The sequence below is a fragment of the Diaphorina citri genome, unplaced genomic scaffold, assembly GCF_000475195.1.
Source record: "Diaphorina citri unplaced genomic scaffold, Diaci psyllid genome assembly version 1.1 scaffold724, whole genome shotgun sequence".
In the NCBI taxonomy this organism is placed as follows: Eukaryota; Metazoa; Arthropoda; class Insecta; order Hemiptera; family Psyllidae; genus Diaphorina; species Diaphorina citri.
Window position 1 is genome coordinate 106,544 of NW_007378157.1, and position 17,791 is coordinate 124,334.

A 17,791-nucleotide genomic window follows, 5' to 3' on the forward strand; every position below is an offset into this window, starting at 1 on the left:
TTGAAAGTTGGTTGGAAACTGTTGGCGTTCCTTTCTGTTTAATGTGTTTAATGCTGTAAAATTTACCTTGAGTATCTCAAAACTAAGGAAGGTGAGTAGGAGAAGAGTTATGATGAACGTAGCAGTTACAATGACATCTACTGAACGTTGTGGTCCACGTTTCTGAAAATTAAATACAAAATATGTCAATCGGGTATAGACAATAGTGTAGTAACTAGTCTTAAAGGCAAGTGTTAATGCATGAAAAACCCCAAAAATGGAATAACACGTCACTTTTAACAACTTGGGTCTTCTTAAGACGGAGGTTTTACCCACCATTCGGCGACAAGTTACCCGTCTCCTCAATTTAACCTCACCCAACCTGAGTGGAGCCGGGAACCTGGCAGCACGTGAATCCCCAGATGGTCACCATCCAGGTACTAACCACGCGCAACGTTGCTTAACTTCAGTGATCCGTGGGGAACTGGTGAATTCAACGTGCTATCGCCGCTGGTTTTCCAAAGGGAAATACAAGAATGCAACTTAACTAAAAATGCAGTTTCTTTGTGTTATTATATCACAACCTTGGTGCTCACTGCAGCATTGTAGGATTTTTCCCAATATCTTAATAATCCTAAAATCTAATGTTTACCTACCATGCTGGCACCGGTCGCTATGCGCATTTATATGTCATAGCTACTCATTTTCCTCACGAGGCTGAGTGGGCCCCGCAACATCCAGTCACGGAATCAATCATTTGCTTGATACGCTTGACCCCGCCGGGAATCGAACCCGGGTCTCCCGCGTGCAAGGCGAGTGCAGTGACCACTACGCCATGGGAGCTGACAATACAACTTAACTCACCCGTAGATAACTCCGTACAGACAGCCAGGTCTTAATGTTCCGTACTTTGTTCAGACGGAAATGTGGTAGTTCGGATTTTCGCGCTCTCCGGAACGAAGTCAAATGTGAGAAGAACTTAGCCAGGAGGAACCGCTGCTTGAATGTGCGCTCTGCTACCGTGAGGAGAAAGAAGAAGAACCCGCCTAGAATGAGACGCTCTAGGAGTCCTATGAGAATCACGTAGCGTTCACTGGGGGGAGAAATATACGTCAGATATGAGGAACTATACGTGAGAGAAATAGGTCAAAATAATGAAATTTACGCCAGCCTAGTTAGCTTGGTTCGTAGCACGTCTGCCTTGTAAGTGCTAGGCCGCGGGTTTGATTCCGGGGCGGATTTTATACTGAAGGGATAAGATTCGTTCTCGGAACGGCTGGCTTTCTCCTATCCTTCCCTCTTTCTCTTTTCGATTTCGGAACGATAAGACCTCCGTTGTTAGAGTACCTAGGTGCCTCTATCAAACCTCTAGGGGGAAAACATTAACAAAGGGGTTTTTTTATTGATATTTCAATAGGTACCTACTATGTACCTACATATTTTCATACATAATTGAAACAAAGGGGTTTTTTTTTTTTTTTTTTTAATTGATATTTTAATAGGTACCTACACATTATAATTCTATGTTGGCACACTATAATAAATCTAAATAAAAATAGGTACCTACATATTTTCATACATAATGAAATACATTTTAAATTGTATTTACTGGCGTACATTTTTGTGGACAAGTAAATAACTGAACTCACCACATAACATTACTGAAGGCGGCGTTGACAACAAAGTCGGTCCACGTAGAGACAAGCCCCAGCGTAGAATTGACAGCTTCTATTCAAAACTTACTTGGCTTGATCATCCAGAACACACAGGAGACCATTGGGTTTCCCCTCGACCAGCTGCAGACACAGCGTATTGTCCGAGAATTCAATATGGCGCCAACGAATTCCCTCCTTATTCTATTCTATTCTATTCTATTCAAAACTTACTTGGCTTGATCATCCAGAACACACAGGAGACCATTGGGTTTCCCCTCGACCAGCTGCAGACACAGCGTATTGTCCGAGAATTCAATATGGCGCCAACGAATTCCCTCCTTATTCTATTCTATTCTATTCTATTCAAAACTTACTTGGCTTGATCATCCAGAACACACAGGAGACCATTGGGTTTCCCCTCGACCAGCTGCAGACACAGCGTATTGTCCGAGAATTCAATATGGCGCCAACGAATTCCCTCCTTATTCTATTCTATTCTATTCTATTCAAAACTTACTTGGCTTGATCATCCAGAACACACAGGAGACCATTGGGTTTCCCCTCGACCAGCTGCAGACACAGCGTATTGTCCGAGAATTCAATATGGCGCCAACGAATTCCCTCCTTATTCTATTCTATTCTATTCTATTCAAAACTTACTTGGCTTGATCATCCAGAACACACAGGAGACCATTGGGTTTCCCCTCGACCAGCTGCAGACACAGCGTATTGTCCGAGAATTCAATATGGCGCCAACGAATTCCCTCCTTATTCTATTCTATTCTATTCTATTCAAAACTTACTTGGCTTGATCATCCAGAACACACAGGAGACCATTGGGTTTCCCCTCGACCAGCTGCAGACACAGCGTATTGTCCGAGAATTCAATATGGCGCCAACGAATTCCCTCCTTATTCTATTCTATTCTATTCTATTCAAAACTTACTTGGCTTGATCATCCAGAACACACAGGAGACCATTGGGTTTCCCCTCGACCAGCTGCAGACACAGCGTATTGTCCGAGAATTCAATATGGCGCCAACGAATTCCCTCCTTATTCTATTCTATTCTATTCTATTCAAAACTTACTTGGCTTGATCATCCAGAACACACAGGAGACCATTGGGTTTCCCCTCGACCAGCTGCAGACACAGCGTATTGTCCGAGAATTCAATATGGCGCCAACGAATTCCCTCCTTATTCTATTCTATTCTATTCTATTCAAAACTTACTTGGCTTGATCATCCAGAACACACAGGAGACCATTGGGTTTCCCCTCGACCAGCTGCAGACACAGCGTATTGTCCGAGAATTCAATATGGCGCCAACGAATACCCTCCTTGTTGTATTCTTCCTGTTCGTATTGAAACACGTGCTGGTTGAAGTAGTACTGCAGGTGTTCGTTGGCGTAGTTGATGCACAGCTGCTCGAAACTACCAACGAAAAATTAAATGAAAGAAAAATTTTAGTTTGGAAAAAAATAAGCGGAAAGTAATTTAAGTAAAAAAATAATTGGAGTAAAAAGTACCGTAAAAAGTTAGAGAGCAACTAACTGCCAAAGAAAATTTGCGAAACAAAATTTGGTTGGACTGTGACAGCGAAAAATTTAGTAAAGAAAAAGAGTTTTGTTTTTTTGTTTTTTTTTTTTTTTTTTTTTTTTTTTTTTTTTTTTTTTTTTTTTAAGAGGTTTGACAGAGGGAACTTTAACTGCTATGGTCTTATCGTCCCGAAATCGAGGAGAGAAGGAAGACAGGATAGGAGAAAGCCAGCCGTTCCGAGAACGAACATTATCCCATCAGGATAAAATCCGCCCCGGGCGGGAATCGAACCCGCGGCCTAGCGCTTACAAGGCAGACGCGCTACCAACTAAGCTAACTAGGCTGGCCATTTGAAATTAATATCACACTAGCTGCCATTTCCTCTACTTTCTTGTCATTTTCATTCTGTTCCTCTTCCTCTCAAGTTTTCTCTTTGCTTTGTTTTAATCTTCTCTTCTTCTATTTCCTTTTCTTTTCTTCCCTGTATTTTCTTACCATTTCCTTCTATTCTAATTTATTTAATTTTTCTCTATTTCCCTTCATTTACTCTTTTCTCTTTGTTTCCTTCTGTTTCCTTCTGTTTTTTTTTTTTTTTTTTTTTTTTTTTTTTTTTTTTTTTTTTTTTTTTTTTTTTTTTTTTTTTTTTTGTATCAAGGTAATTTGATTTCCCTTCTCTCCGATTTGTCTGTTATTTCACAATTTGTATTTTCTTATCTCTACTCCTCTCTTTGTTTTATTCTCTTGTATCGGGTTTATTTTCCCTTTCCTTCACTTCATCTTTTCTCTTTCCTTCCTTCCACTATTCTCTTTTCTCCTTCCCTCGTCTTTTTTTCCTCCTTTTTACCTAGGGCAAAGAGCATAGGGTAAAGTAGGACATCCTTCCCAGGGCAAACCAGTGCCCTGGCTTTGCCCTGGGTCAAGTTTCAACTCACATGTTCCAGCTCCCAGGCAAACGGAAGATCAGTCTCCATGTTACCCCCCAGTAGTTGCCTCTCTCCGCCACTGGACACGTCACTGTAGCTACACTCCTCACTGTTGGTGGTAATACCGAACAATTCTCCAGCACTGGTGGTTCCCTCGGTAAGTCCAGGACAGAAACTCCCGTGGGACTCACCTGATGAAAAAGAAGCAATTGGTTCCTTTTTATTATTATTATTTTATTATTGACTCCGAATATGTTATGTACGTTTACATAACGGATCTCGCGCCGCGGGGGGCGGGACTCGAACCCGCGGTCTTCAGACTAGTGGTCACCGTGAGGAGCTGACTCGACCCTCTCCGTCTGGTCAGTAGCTTCTCTCTCCCTCCCACTACCTCCCCTTCACTCCCCTCAGAGTCTGCACCGAGATCACACGAGGGAGGGGCAGAGAATCGTCAGCACTATAACGATTACCTATAAGCACTATAACGATTACCTATAAGCACTATAACGATTACTAATAAGCACTTTAACGATTACCTATACGCACTATAACGATTACCTATAAGCACTATAACGATTACCTATAAGCACTACAACGATTACCTATAAGCACTATAACGATTACCTATAAGCACTATAACGATTACCTATAAGCACTATAACGATTACCTATAAGCACTATAACGATTACCTATAAGCACTATAACGCTTACCTATAAGCACTATAACGATTACCTATAAGTACTATAACGATTACCTATAAGCACTATAACGATTACCTATAAGCACTATAACGATTACCTATAAGCACTATAACGATTACCTATAAGCACTATAACGATTACCTATAAGCACTATAACGCTTACCTATAAGCACTATAACGATTACCTATAAGCACTATAACTATTACCTAAAATCCGGGATTCTGGTTGTTCTAAAATAGATACACGAACAGTCGAACACACTGTATGATTTCTCTAGTGTCATGTAACACCCTGTAACTAGCCACGCTCAAGATATAAATAGGGAACACTATGTAGTAGTTTTTCCCACACAAGATAAATAACTGTGAGACATTTCCTAGTGGGAAATACTTTCATTTTTCATCCCGTCTCGACAATGAGTTATTTTCTACATCTTACCTACCGCCTACACGCGGTAATTGTTTACTGGGCACATTAACAATTTCATTTTTACTTTTTGCAGTAGCAATCTCCGTGGCTGAGTAGGTATCACAATAGGCCTGTACATCGGAAGTTCTGGGTTCAGTTCCCCTCTCAAAGTTTTATCAATTGATTTTCCCCCATTTAATTTTTAAAGGCTTGCACAGATGCATCTTCCCAAAATGGGCAGGCACCAAACCAAAGCCTCCACATTGATAGTCGAGTGAAGTCGGAACGAATCCTGAGGGACAATGAATAGGGGGTTTTTTTTAACTCCTAATGTGTTTAAAATCAGTGTAAAATGATATTTCATCTTCATCTACCTAATTGTAATTTCAAGAGGAAAGAAATTTTAATCGTTTTGTACTGATACTACAGTAGACTCCCAGTTCCCCTTGTTCAGTGGTTCGTTTCCGTTCATAGATTAAGATCACTGGAAGAAAATACCTATCTAATAGCTACGAATTTTTAGGGGGTTTGAAAGTTGGTTGGAAACTGTTGGCGTTCCTTTCTGTTTAATGTGTTTAATGCTGTAAAATTTACCTTGAGTATCTCAAAACTAAGGAAGGTGAGTAGGAGAAGAGTTATGATGAACGTAGCAGTTACAATGACATCTACTGAACGTTGTGGTCCACGTTTCTGAAAATTAAATACAAAATATGTCAATCGGGTATAGACAATAGTGTAGTAACTAGTCTTAAAGGCAAGTGTTAATGCATGAAAAACCCCAAAAATGGAATAACACGTCACTTTTAACAACTTGGGTCTTCTTAAGACGGAGGTTTTACCCACCATTCGGCGACAAGTTACCCGTCGCCTCAATTTAACCTCACCCAACCTGAGTGGAGCCGGGAACCTGGCAGCACGTGAATCCCCAAGGGAGATAGGAGGGGGGAGGAGGGCGGCGGGGGGGCGTAGGGGCGGAGATCGTGATCTGAAGAACTTCTTGCTGGAAAATCAGAGAGGGGAGAAATTGTAAACTTTTTGTACCTACAGGACCAAATATGCTGTTTTATCTAGGAAAATGGTACCAAAAATGTGCTCATTTCAGCGTCAGGTAAACACAAGCCAAGAAGTATTTTGTTTAGCACATTGCATAAATAGAAGAGATACACGGCGTTCATACAAATTGAGCTGTCGAATAACGACTTGGGCCCGTTCCCACTTGTCGTGAGTTTTATCCGATATTTTTTTCCGAATGTCCTGTAGGAAATGTAATTTAAATGAGAGTGTTCTTCATGAATTCAACGTTCTATCGCAAGCTCAATGAAACAATGCGAAGTAAACTTATCAGAAAAAGAGAAAACAGGAAATAATTAAAAGACCTCGCTAACTTGGGCCCGTTCCCACTTGTCGTGAGTTTTATCCGATATTTTTTTCCGAATGTCCTGTAGGAAATGTAATTTAAATGAGAGTGTTCCTCATGAATTCAACGTTCTATCGCAAGCTCAATGAAACAACGCGAAGTAAACTTATCAGAAAAAGAGAAAACAGGAAATAATTAAAAGACTTCGCTTACCTCTTCATCATTGTTAAGACTAATCTGGGGAGTTCTAGGACTACTATTACTATCACAGTCGGGTACACTGTTGCTATCACAGGGGGGAGGGGGTGGCTCTTCCTCATTGTTATCACTCGAGCCTTCGTTCCCATTGAGGCTCTCGAAACCATCATCATCTTGCTGGGGTGGGGGTGACTCAGGGTCCGCGGGGACATGCATTCTGTCTACACCTGAGGGGGAAAAATGAGGGTTAGGTGGCTCTTCCTCATTGTTATCACTCGAGCCTTCGTTCCCATTGAGGCTCTCGAAACCATCATCATCTTGCTGGGGTGGGGGTGACTCTGGGTCTGCGGGGACATGCATTCTGTCTACACCTGAGGGGGAAAAATGAGGGTTAAGATCGATCCCACGACCACGTTGTTTCAAAGCGGCGAGAGATCCAGCAAGACAGGAAGTTTGAAACGCCATGTCCATTTATTAGCCATACTATGGTGTCATGAAACCTGACATAAATCTCACAATATTGAATAATAAAGATATGGCGCGAACCGTACTGACGTCAGAGATTTAAATTAATCACCGGCACTTATAGGCGCTATAGGTCGATATATCGGAGTCTAGAGCTAGAGTTTCAACTTGGTGTTGGCAAGGAACACTTATGTGAGGGTTAGAAAAATGGCCTAATGGTCAATGTCCCGACATTTGTAAACAACAACACCTGAGGACAAGGGACAAATGGGAACAACCAATAGTGAAGTTTGTATTTACCATTCGGAATTATTCCTCTTTGGGCGTCATAAAGCGACCATGTTGGCTGCCACAGCACGGTATGTACTTTAAATGGTTATCATATCTGAGGGAAGGGCCTCTTCTTTTTAGGTTTGATAGAGTCTTTTTAAGTTTCTTCTTTTTAGGACTGCTAAGGTCTTATCGTCCCAAATGCGAAAAGAGAAGGAAGACGAGATAGGCAAAAGCTAGCCGTTATAAGAACGAACCTTATCTGTTTAGGATAAAATCCGCCCGGTCAAGAATCAAACCCGCGACCTAGCGCTTACAAAGCAGACGCGCTACCCTGCAAGCTAATAATAAGGCTGATCACTTTTAAAGGTTTTTTTTTGAGACCCTAAAAAGAGGAAAATCAACTAACCTGCCAGTTGTTCCCTCAGTCGATGTTGAGGGTGGATCAGGTCTGGGTCACACTGGTTAGGTTGGGAGGGAGGGGGAGGAGGGGACTTGGTTTTGACCGGTGTGGTGTCCCAAACCACAACCCGCCTAGGTCGTGTCACTATCTCTGCCCCTTCCTCGGAGCTAGAGTTGTGATGCACATGTCGCTTGCCTGTGAAACAGAAGAAAGGATTCCGTGAAAAAAGGTAAGTAATCTCTCGGATTAAGCATAATCAGATTGCTTTTTAAAATTAAAAAAAAAATAGCCAATCAGATTGTTTAATTAAGACTTTTTTAAAGAGGTTTGAGAGAGGGAAATGTAATTGCTAAGGTTTTATCGTCCCGAAATCGAAGAGAGAAGGAAGACAGGATAGAATTAAACCAGCCGTTCCGAGAACGAACATTGTCCGTTTAAACTCACTTTGTGGCCTCGGCCCTTAGCTTTTCTCTGGTCTATATCCGAAACTTTGGAGTATGCTCGTACAGCTTTCCAACAGCTGCAACAGGCTTAACACTGCTATTGACCCTTTCTGTGTTATGGTACTTATGGTACATAGGTACAGAAGAGGAAGACCCCTCTAGAATACTTAGTACTCACTATACTTGGTCTCCTCCACGGGTTCTTGCTCGGTAGCGACCCCGGCATTTCTCACACTCCTCAGTAGCGAGCCCTGAGTAGCGACACTCCGTCGCTTCGTTCTTCTCACTCGCCTCCCTGAGTTTTGACTGTCGAGTGAACATTTGGTGGGAGAGGAAGGCGAGGTACAAATGATGAGGGAGTGAATGACAGTGAGAACAAGCATCATCACGAACGGCACTAACACTTCACTGGCTGACACTCGCTGCAAACAGAAGGATAGGGTGTGAAACAAAAGGATTAGGTGCGAAACAAAATAATTGGGTGTGAAACAAAAGCATTAGCTGTGAAACAGAAGGATTAGGAATGAACAAAACAGTGGGAGTCAATGCGCTCGCCTAGCACGCGAGAGACCCGGGTTCAATTCCCGGCAGGGTTATAAAAAAGAATATGATGCAAATGATTGATTTCGTGACTGTCTGTTGCGGGGCCCACTCAGCCTCGTAAGGAAAATGAGAACTTGAGAAGCTATGTAAGGAAAGTATGGTGTCTCTTCTCGCCCATCTGATGCGAGGCATACTGCGGGATGGGCATGCTACGACACAGACCACACGAGTCTAATGTAGCAGTTGTTTCATTGCTACGAAATAAAAACTGCGGTGAATCACCCATCTTGAGGGGGGGGGAATGCTAAGTTACATAACAAATACACTACACACAATTTAACCAAAATTAACCCTTTGCAACACGACAAACGACACAGACCACACGAGTCTAATGTAGCAGTTGTTTCATTGCTACGAAATAAAAACTGCGGTGAATCACCCATCTTGAGGGGGGGGTGCTATGTTACACAACAAATACACTACACACAATTTAACCAAAATTAACCCTTTGCAACACGACAGGCGAATTACATACCTCATTGGTGTCATCTGAAGATATGAACGTAAAGTAGAGGAACGTGTTGACAATCTGAAGTACATAGAGGAGGAGCAGGAGCACGGAAAACTTGACGCAGGTCTGTTTGGACCACCAGCCTGTGTAGAAGGGGAGTAGGATGAGGCGGACCACAGCCAACCTGAGTACCGTCAGTACACCGTGCTTTGGCTTTGTTTTGGAGAACGCTGATCCTGCGAACAAAAGAGAAATGTAGCGAACGAAATGAGTCTTGAGTTTCAAGTACCGCCTTAGAGCCTTTTCCCACTGTGACTTTTTTCCGAATGTCCTGTGGGCAATGTAAATTAAATAAGAGTGTTCCTACTACCACACGACACGATTTTTTCCTAAACTACATAAAGCGACCTTGAACTTGTAACCCTGTACCAAGGGAGGGAATTGTGCACACGTTTCTCAAATGCACACAAAAGTTCCCCACTTGGCGAAATGGCTGACATGGATTTTGTTTTGCTTCCCGTTTTTCTCCCTCCCCTCTTTCTCCCTCCCCTCTTCCTTCCTAACATTTCTACCTATCTTCTTTTCTCCTTAGCATCCAGGAAGTATTTTAAAAAAAAAAAAAAAAAAAAAAAAAAAAAATCAAGGTCAGAGTTTCTCGTGACACAAAGGCTTTAGAAAACGTGTCACGGTAAAACAGTAAGCTGGGTCAAGAGATCAAGATCAAAACCAATATAGTGGGTGTCCCTCAAAAATTCGGACTGACTAGGGGACGGGTAGGTGTGGTACTCATGTGGAGCTATACAATATATGGCCCATTTGTACTGGTCTGTCTTAATCTTGAGACATCCTGTAACCATCAAGACCTCAATGCAGCAAATAGCACTCCTATCAATACTGCAACACAGTGGCACAACATTTGACATTAGTTCTTCCAGACACGGAAAGTAAAGTACGAGTAATACGAGTATGGCAGTAAGGGGACGTTTAACTGGGAATAGACTAGCATCTGACTCTGGGATTATACTCGTAAACAAGGAGAATAACAGCAAACTCCAACTAACGCCAGGTGGTAGTTTTCCTCCCTGCTTGAAAATAAAAGGCTCAGGTCCTCAGTAAACGCGATGGTTGGCTGTGGTTCAGGAAGAGCCAAACAATGAAAGAAGAGAAGTGACAAACATGAAACGAGGGAAGAGGCTTTCTGTAACATTATTCTTTTTTTTTTTTCCTTGTAGATAAAGTACCTGACCAAAGTCAACACTATTCAAGAAACTATTCAGCAAACAGCGGAACATCAAAATATTTTTGACAGGTGTGTGATCTCAAGTCAACGGAGAAACATTTGTCTGGGCACATAAAGATCGAAACTGCGTAGAGAATTCCCCGTCCATACAAAACAAACAAGATATTTATTACGTAAACAATGAAGCAAATAGAAAACAGAGATAAATCTCAGCGCTCATTGTCCATTTCAAGATAAGAGAGTAGGATGAGGCGGACCACAGCCAACCTGAGTACCGTCAGTACACCGTGCTTTGGCTTTGTTTTGGAGAACGCTGATCCTGCGAACAAAAAGAAAAGTGGGCATTAGTGAGCGAACGAAATGAGTATGTATTGAGTTTCAAGTACCGTCTTAGTATTATAAGATCACAAAAAGCCCCCTATGAGGCTTGGAGCCCGTTCCCAGTTGTCGTGAGTTTCACCCGATTTTTTTTCCAAATGTCCTGTGGGCAACGTAATTTAAATGAAGGTGTTCCCACTACACAACACTATACGATTTTTTCTGAACGACACAAAAAGCCCAGGCTTAGGTTTAGGGCAAACAGTCCTAAAAGTAGTGCGAGGGATTGAACCCTTGCCCTCCTGATTATTAGGTGAGGGTCTTGACCACTGCACCAACTAGGGAGGTAAAGTACCAAGTTGCATAGTAATTATTACTTATTACTAGTCCATTATAAATAGAAATGATATCAACACTAAGCAAATATTTTCATTCAGAATATCACATCAACTCTGTTTGTTTTGCCTCGTTACTGCCCTCATTTTCTGGAAGCTGTAGATAATTATTTTCCATAACTCCACTTCTCTTTTCACCCCCTTCCTCTGTCCCTTAGAATGTTATGACGGGAAGGGACCAAAGATTTTTTTCCTTCTAGAATCTAGACCAGGGGTTTCCAACTAGCGGCCCGCGGGCCACATGTGGCCCGCCAGACCATTTTCATGGCCCGCGAAGTTTTTTGGGATTTGTACTAACTTACCTGGAAACTGACCCTCTTTAGTGTTCAGCTACAAATTGGAGAATACTTTTTTTGAAAAATTTCGCCTGCGGCGCTCAAAATTCGATCGGACTACATTTCTGAAAATTTGGGAGGGAGGGGGGGTTCCGATAATGCTCCTCTATGTACATATGTGGCCCGCAAAGTACCTCCCAATGTAGCATGTGGCCCCCATACACATGGAAGTTGGAAACCCTTGATCTAGAGTATCTAGACGATTGTTCGTTACAAACGTTATCGTGGTGAACGATTTCTATTGACGTGTTCTTAGATTTCGTCAGGTATTTTATCGACTATTTTCCGTGGAAAACTCGTTAAGTCTTCTGTTTGTGATTATGATTAGGCACTTGAACATCAACAGTGGAATCGCCTCGACAAGTATTTGTTGATAAGATTCACACTCATATCAAGTAAACAAGGAAGTTGCTGCCTACAATTTAGAAATATCTCCCCCCATATATTACGAAACAAATGTACTGTCTAGGATTTCTATTTACTTCGACTCTGTGACCAACTGATGAAGGGCATTAACTTCAGGCCAGCCCCTCACTACCAGGTAGACCTGACGACAGGTAGGTACACCCTGACGACAGGTACACCTGATCAAGTCTACCTAAAAGTGTGTGTGCTATCAGGTATTAGGTAGACCTGACAGGCGGACATTTTCAGCCGTACCTGTCAGGTCTACCTGATAGTGAGTGGCTGGCCTTAGACCCGGAGGGATCGGTGTAACATTTCAATACCTCCTCATGTTGTATGTATCATAGTGCAAGGAAGGGTGAGGAGGTGTTGGTATTGTTAATTTACTACTCAAACACTGTGCTGCTCAAGAGGTCAATGACCTCTCGGTCCCATGTATTATTTTGTACTTGAGAGTTCACTCCTCTTTTTCTTTACTTCTGACTTGTTTCTCCTTTTCTAAAGCACAAAATTATAGTCAGGACCAACATACATTGTTAACTCTCATACGTCATGCTGTTGGATGCACCAGTTTTCGGCAGATCACACAAGTTCACTCCATTATCTTCTGCACACTAAGTTCTGCTGATGACAAGTTCCCGTTAAGTTGTCCGCACATGGATAACGAATTAACGATATGTTACCATAATGGGTCCAACTTGTACTAAGCTGACTGCTGACAATCTAAATAGGTCCACTAAAGTCTAAATAAAGAACTGCTCCTTGGGAAAAGCCAGTGGCCTATTCCACGAAATTTTGGAATAGTGAAAGTTGCAAGTGTAACGATGATAATAATAATATTTTACATACGGTAGAGTACTATTGTTTACAAGACGTCTGCCCTACACTGGTGATTTTCATTAGCACTTTCGTGGAATTGGCTACAGGTGAGGTGCACATACAGCTTTTAAAGGCTTGCACAGATGCATCTTCCCAAAATGGGCCAACATAAAATCAACAGTAGAATACTGCAGATTTGGTGATTTTGGTGCTAATATTACGAGTCTAAATCGACACTTGAATGGTTTGTTTGCTTCATGAAACACTCTGTATGGTAGGAAATCATACCAGATTACTCTCGTGATAAATACCGGCGCTGTTTTATTTATAGATTTACTTCATAATCAGTGTAATAATACTAAGCATAATAATAATAATCATTAATATTACTACGAATAATAATCATTAACATAATCACAACTCTCGTTTTCTAAATAACGTTATCAAGTTTAACACGTTTGACGCACAACATGGTAAAAATGCGTTTATTTAACAATCATACAAACAGTTCGATTCCCTGCCCGGGGTGATCTTTATCCAAAACAGACGTGGTGCGCTCTCATCAAAGTAAAAGTCGTAGTCGTGTTCATAGACATTTTGAATTTAGGTAATACAAAAGACCCTCTGCGATTTTCAATAGATTGATTTTTTTATTTTTAAAAAAAAAAAAAAAAAAAAAAAAAACATACATACATAAAGACTGTTTTCGCTTCTCACTACACACGACACGATTTTATTATTATTGTTATTATTATTATTTTATTTATTTTTCGAGCGACAAGGGGGAACGGGCTCTTGGTATTATGAGATCTCAAAAAGCTTACTCTGAGGCTTAGGTGTAGGGGCAAACAGTCCTAAGCGTAGGGCAAGGGATTGAACCCTCAAACTCCTGATTACCAGGCGAGCGTCTTGGCCAATGCACCAACTAGGAAGGTAAAGTACCAAGTTGCATAGTAATTATTACTTATTACTAGTCCATTATAAATAGAAATGATATCAACACTAAACACTAAGCAAATATTTTCATTCAGAATATCACATCAAAACTGTTTCTAATTTTAAACCTGAAAGTAAATAACACTCAGCTTTGCATACAGAACATGGTATTTTATTTCATAACAAAATATTCTGAATCATTATGGATGGCGTCGAAATTAGGAAGGTATTTGTCTGAATTGAAATAATTTACTTAAATATAAACAATATATGAGCATACAATAAATATAGAATCTCCCCAAGACTACAGAGCCTTCTGGGATAATAAAAACTACCATACTCAAAAAAAGATAAATTGATCTCAAGTATCTTCAAAATTTATTGAGAATTTTTTTCATTATTGCATTGTTTTTAATTATGTAATCCATTATAGCATTAGTTTCACGTAAATAATTTTGCTACTTCACATTGCAGTGATACGTACTTGGCATTCCATGCCATTATTGTACGTTATCACGAATTGATAACAACTTTATCACGCCGCTGAAATGTTTACTTGTTCTGATAACCCACTATATCATTATCAAAATTATCTTGATATGTGATCTTGAGTGATCTTGATACTTGCACTGCCATCCAAATAATACGAGTTTGCACACAATTCAGGGTTATGACAATCCAATGTCTTTCACCAGGGGGTTACAGGGTTAATTAAGTAAAATTCATCGAGAGGTTTTAACATTAACATTCCCCAATATCTTGTACAACCTGCCTCGGTGGCCTGGTTGCCTGGCAAACAGGAGTGCGCGGGTTCAATCCCAGATGAGGTATAAAATTTTATCCTCATTTATTTACCCTATTGCTAGGGTAAAGGACTCTCCGGTTCTGTTTGAGGAGTATAAGCACTATAACGATTACCTATAAGCACTATAACGATTACCTATAAGCACTATAACGATTACCTATAAGCACTATATAACGATTACCTATAAGCAGTATAACTATTACCTAAAATCCGGGGTTCTGGTTGCTCTAAAATAGATACACGAACAGTCGAACACACTGTATGATTTCTCTAGTGCCATGTAACACCCTGTAACTAGCCACGCTCAAGATATAAATAGGGGACACTATGTAGTAGTTTTTCCCACACAAGATAAATAACTGTGAGACATTTCCTAGTGGGAAATACTTTCATTTTTTATCCCGTCTCGACAATGAGTTATTTTCTACATCTTACCTATCGCCTACAAGCGGTAATTGTTTACTGGGCACATTAACAATTTCATTTTTACTTTTTGCAATAGCAACCTCCGTGACCGAGTAGGTATCACAATAGGCTTGTACATCGGAAGTTCTGGGTTCAGTTCCCCTCTCAAAGTTTTATCGATTGATTTTCCCCCATTTAATTTTTAAAGGCTTGCACAGATGCATCTTCCCAAAATGGCCCAACATAAAATCAACAGTAGAATACTGCAGATTTGGTGATTTTGGTGCTAATATTACGAGTCTAAATCGACACTTGAATGGTTTGTTTGCTTCATGAAACACTCTGTATGGTAGGAAATCATACCAGATTACTCTCGTGATAAATACCGGCGCTGTTTTATTTATAGATTTACTTCATAATCAGTGTAATAATACTAAGCATAATAATAATCATTAATATTACTACGAATAATAATCATTAACATAATCACAACTCTCGTTTTCTAAATAACGTTATCAAGTTTAACACGTTTGACGCACAACATGGTAAAAATGCGTCTATTTAACAATCATACAAACAGTTCGATTCCCCGCCCGGGGTGATCTCTATCCAAAACAGACGTGGTTCGCTCTCATCAAAGTAAAAGTCGTAGTCGTGTTCATAGATATTTTGAATTTAGATAATACAAAAGATCCTCTGCGATTTTCAATAGATTGATCTAAAAATCTTCCCTTGTTTGGGATCGATCCCACGACCACGTTGTTTCAAAGCGGCGAGAGATCCAGCAAGACAGGAAGTTTGAAACGCCATGTCCATTTATTAGCCATATTGTGGTGTCATGAAACCTGACATAAATCTCACAATATTGAATAATAAAGATATGGCGCGAACCGAACTGACGTCAGAGATTTAAATTAATCACCTTAGGCACTTATAGGCGCTAGAATCCGCTAGATCGATATATTGGAGTCTAGAGCTAGAGTGTCAACTTGGTGTTGGCAAGGAACACTTATAACTACTTAGCAATCAATCATAATTGAATAATCAAAGTGTGGTCTACGTTTTTACTTGATTTTAGGTACGATTGTTTCGCGATAATTCTCGAACAGTTAGTGCAATTTTTAATGCAGGTTCCCGCGCACGCTTAGGCCAGCCACTCACTATCAGCTAGACCTGATAGTGAGGCAGACCTGGCAGGTGCGGCTGAAGAGGTCTATCTGATAGTGAGAGTCTGGCCTTAGAGTGACCGAACTTCCCTATTCTAGATTTTCCCAAGTTGTTGATTCACGCAATACTCATCAAAGATCAAAGTGGCAAGGTCAGGTGCGTGTAAGAGGGAGCTCATTTGTGTGAGAAAATGTGAAAAAAATCCCCCAAAAACCAGTTTTTTGGATTTTTGGCTTTATGGTTTTCTGCACAAAATGAAAGGCAAGTACCAAGAAAGATGGTTATCAACTGACGTCATATTGATTTAGTACTTTTATATGTAAGAACTTGGTGGTGTAAGAACTTGTTGTGAATAAGAACTTTAACTGCAAATTTATAATTATATACTTTTGCTGAAGGTTTTTACATCCAAATGAACTTATAAGTTGAGGATGTACATACATATTTATTTTTGCAAAAGTTTCAACTTTAAATTGGACTTACTCATTAACCAATGCCGACATTTAAGTAACACTGCAAAACAACACAATACCTACTATTTTATTATTTATTTTCTTTTTTTTTCTACACCCGGCGCGGTGGTTATGACAGACACCGAAGCGAATACAATAGTCCGTCCCTTATACCTTTTTATTACTATTGTAATAATAAAGGAAGGACGGACTAAAAACTCAATTCTAACAATGTTACAACTCATATGCGGACTAGCTTATTCATAGTCACAATAGACGACAATACAGAGGTTTGTGGAGACACGTGTTTTGTGTGTTCACATGTGTTTGAGCCACATCGAATTCGGTCCAAATGTAATAGAGGTCAGTGGAACAACTGTGCTTTCTCCAAGGCACAATCCCTAGTCTACGTTTGAAACCTTGAATTGACACCCTGGATCCTTTTTACCATGGACCCCCCCTTATGGATGGTTCTTTTCTGCTGAATGCTGGCCAACTTTCAGATCATGACCGATTCCACCTTTTGTACTTAGCTCTCTGAGCGCCTCATGTATAAAACCGTGCATTAGGACCCTGGACTTTTTTTCTACGAGTGCTGGGACTCCTGGGTCCCAGAAATAAGGACCTTTCTAATGTTGATAGGGGTTAGGGAAAAATTAAATGGGCTCTGGGCTCCTTTTCGTAATTAGCCCTCCAGGCACCTCACGTCTATAACCATGAATCAGGACCCTCGGCTCTTTTACATGAGTGCTGGGCTGCTAGGGTCCACAAATAAGGAACTTGTCCATCCAAATAGGGTTAGGTAAAAATTAAATTGGCCTTCGTTCGTACTTAGCCCCTAGGCGCCTCTTTGAATCCCCTAGCTAAGTCTAATGTTTTCATAAGCTTGGAATCGATACTTCCTTCTCTTTTCCCTTCTCCAAACGAGGCTAATGCTTTCCTTGTTTGTTTTTCTTTATGTTTTCTTCCTATCTTTCCATCACATTTTCATTCAAATACCTAGATTCTACGAGTATATTGTATCTATTGCACTTTGTTTTACATCACAGCTTAGCGGAAGAATGAAGATCACTTTCCCTGCAGAATTTGAAAACCTTTATTATTCCAACATCAAACT

The 17,791-nt window shown here is 40.6% G+C and overlaps 1 protein-coding gene and 1 pseudogene across 1 annotated transcript in view; both read right to left on the reverse strand.

The window, feature by feature from the left end:
• LOC103511535 (putative homeodomain transcription factor) overlaps positions 1-17,791 on the reverse strand; it is a 55,683-nt gene that overhangs the window by 12,340 nt on the left and 25,552 nt on the right. Inside the window, exons 4-13 of the mRNA XM_026825265.1 lie at positions 9,422-9,633; positions 8,522-8,765; positions 7,907-8,095; positions 6,778-6,989; positions 6,097-6,207; positions 5,802-5,897; positions 4,101-4,311; positions 1,629-1,704; positions 844-1,072; positions 67-162 (exon numbers count right to left, since the gene is read on the reverse strand). Of these exons, the coding sequence (XP_026681066.1) occupies positions 67-162; positions 844-1,072; positions 1,629-1,704; positions 4,101-4,311; positions 5,802-5,897; positions 6,097-6,207; positions 6,778-6,989; positions 7,907-8,095; positions 8,522-8,765; positions 9,422-9,633 (1,676 nt within the window). The remainder of the gene's footprint in view (positions 1-66; positions 163-843; positions 1,073-1,628; positions 1,705-4,100; positions 4,312-5,801; positions 5,898-6,096; positions 6,208-6,777; positions 6,990-7,906; positions 8,096-8,521; positions 8,766-9,421; positions 9,634-17,791) is intronic.
• Positions 378-494, reverse strand: LOC113468409 (annotated as a pseudogene).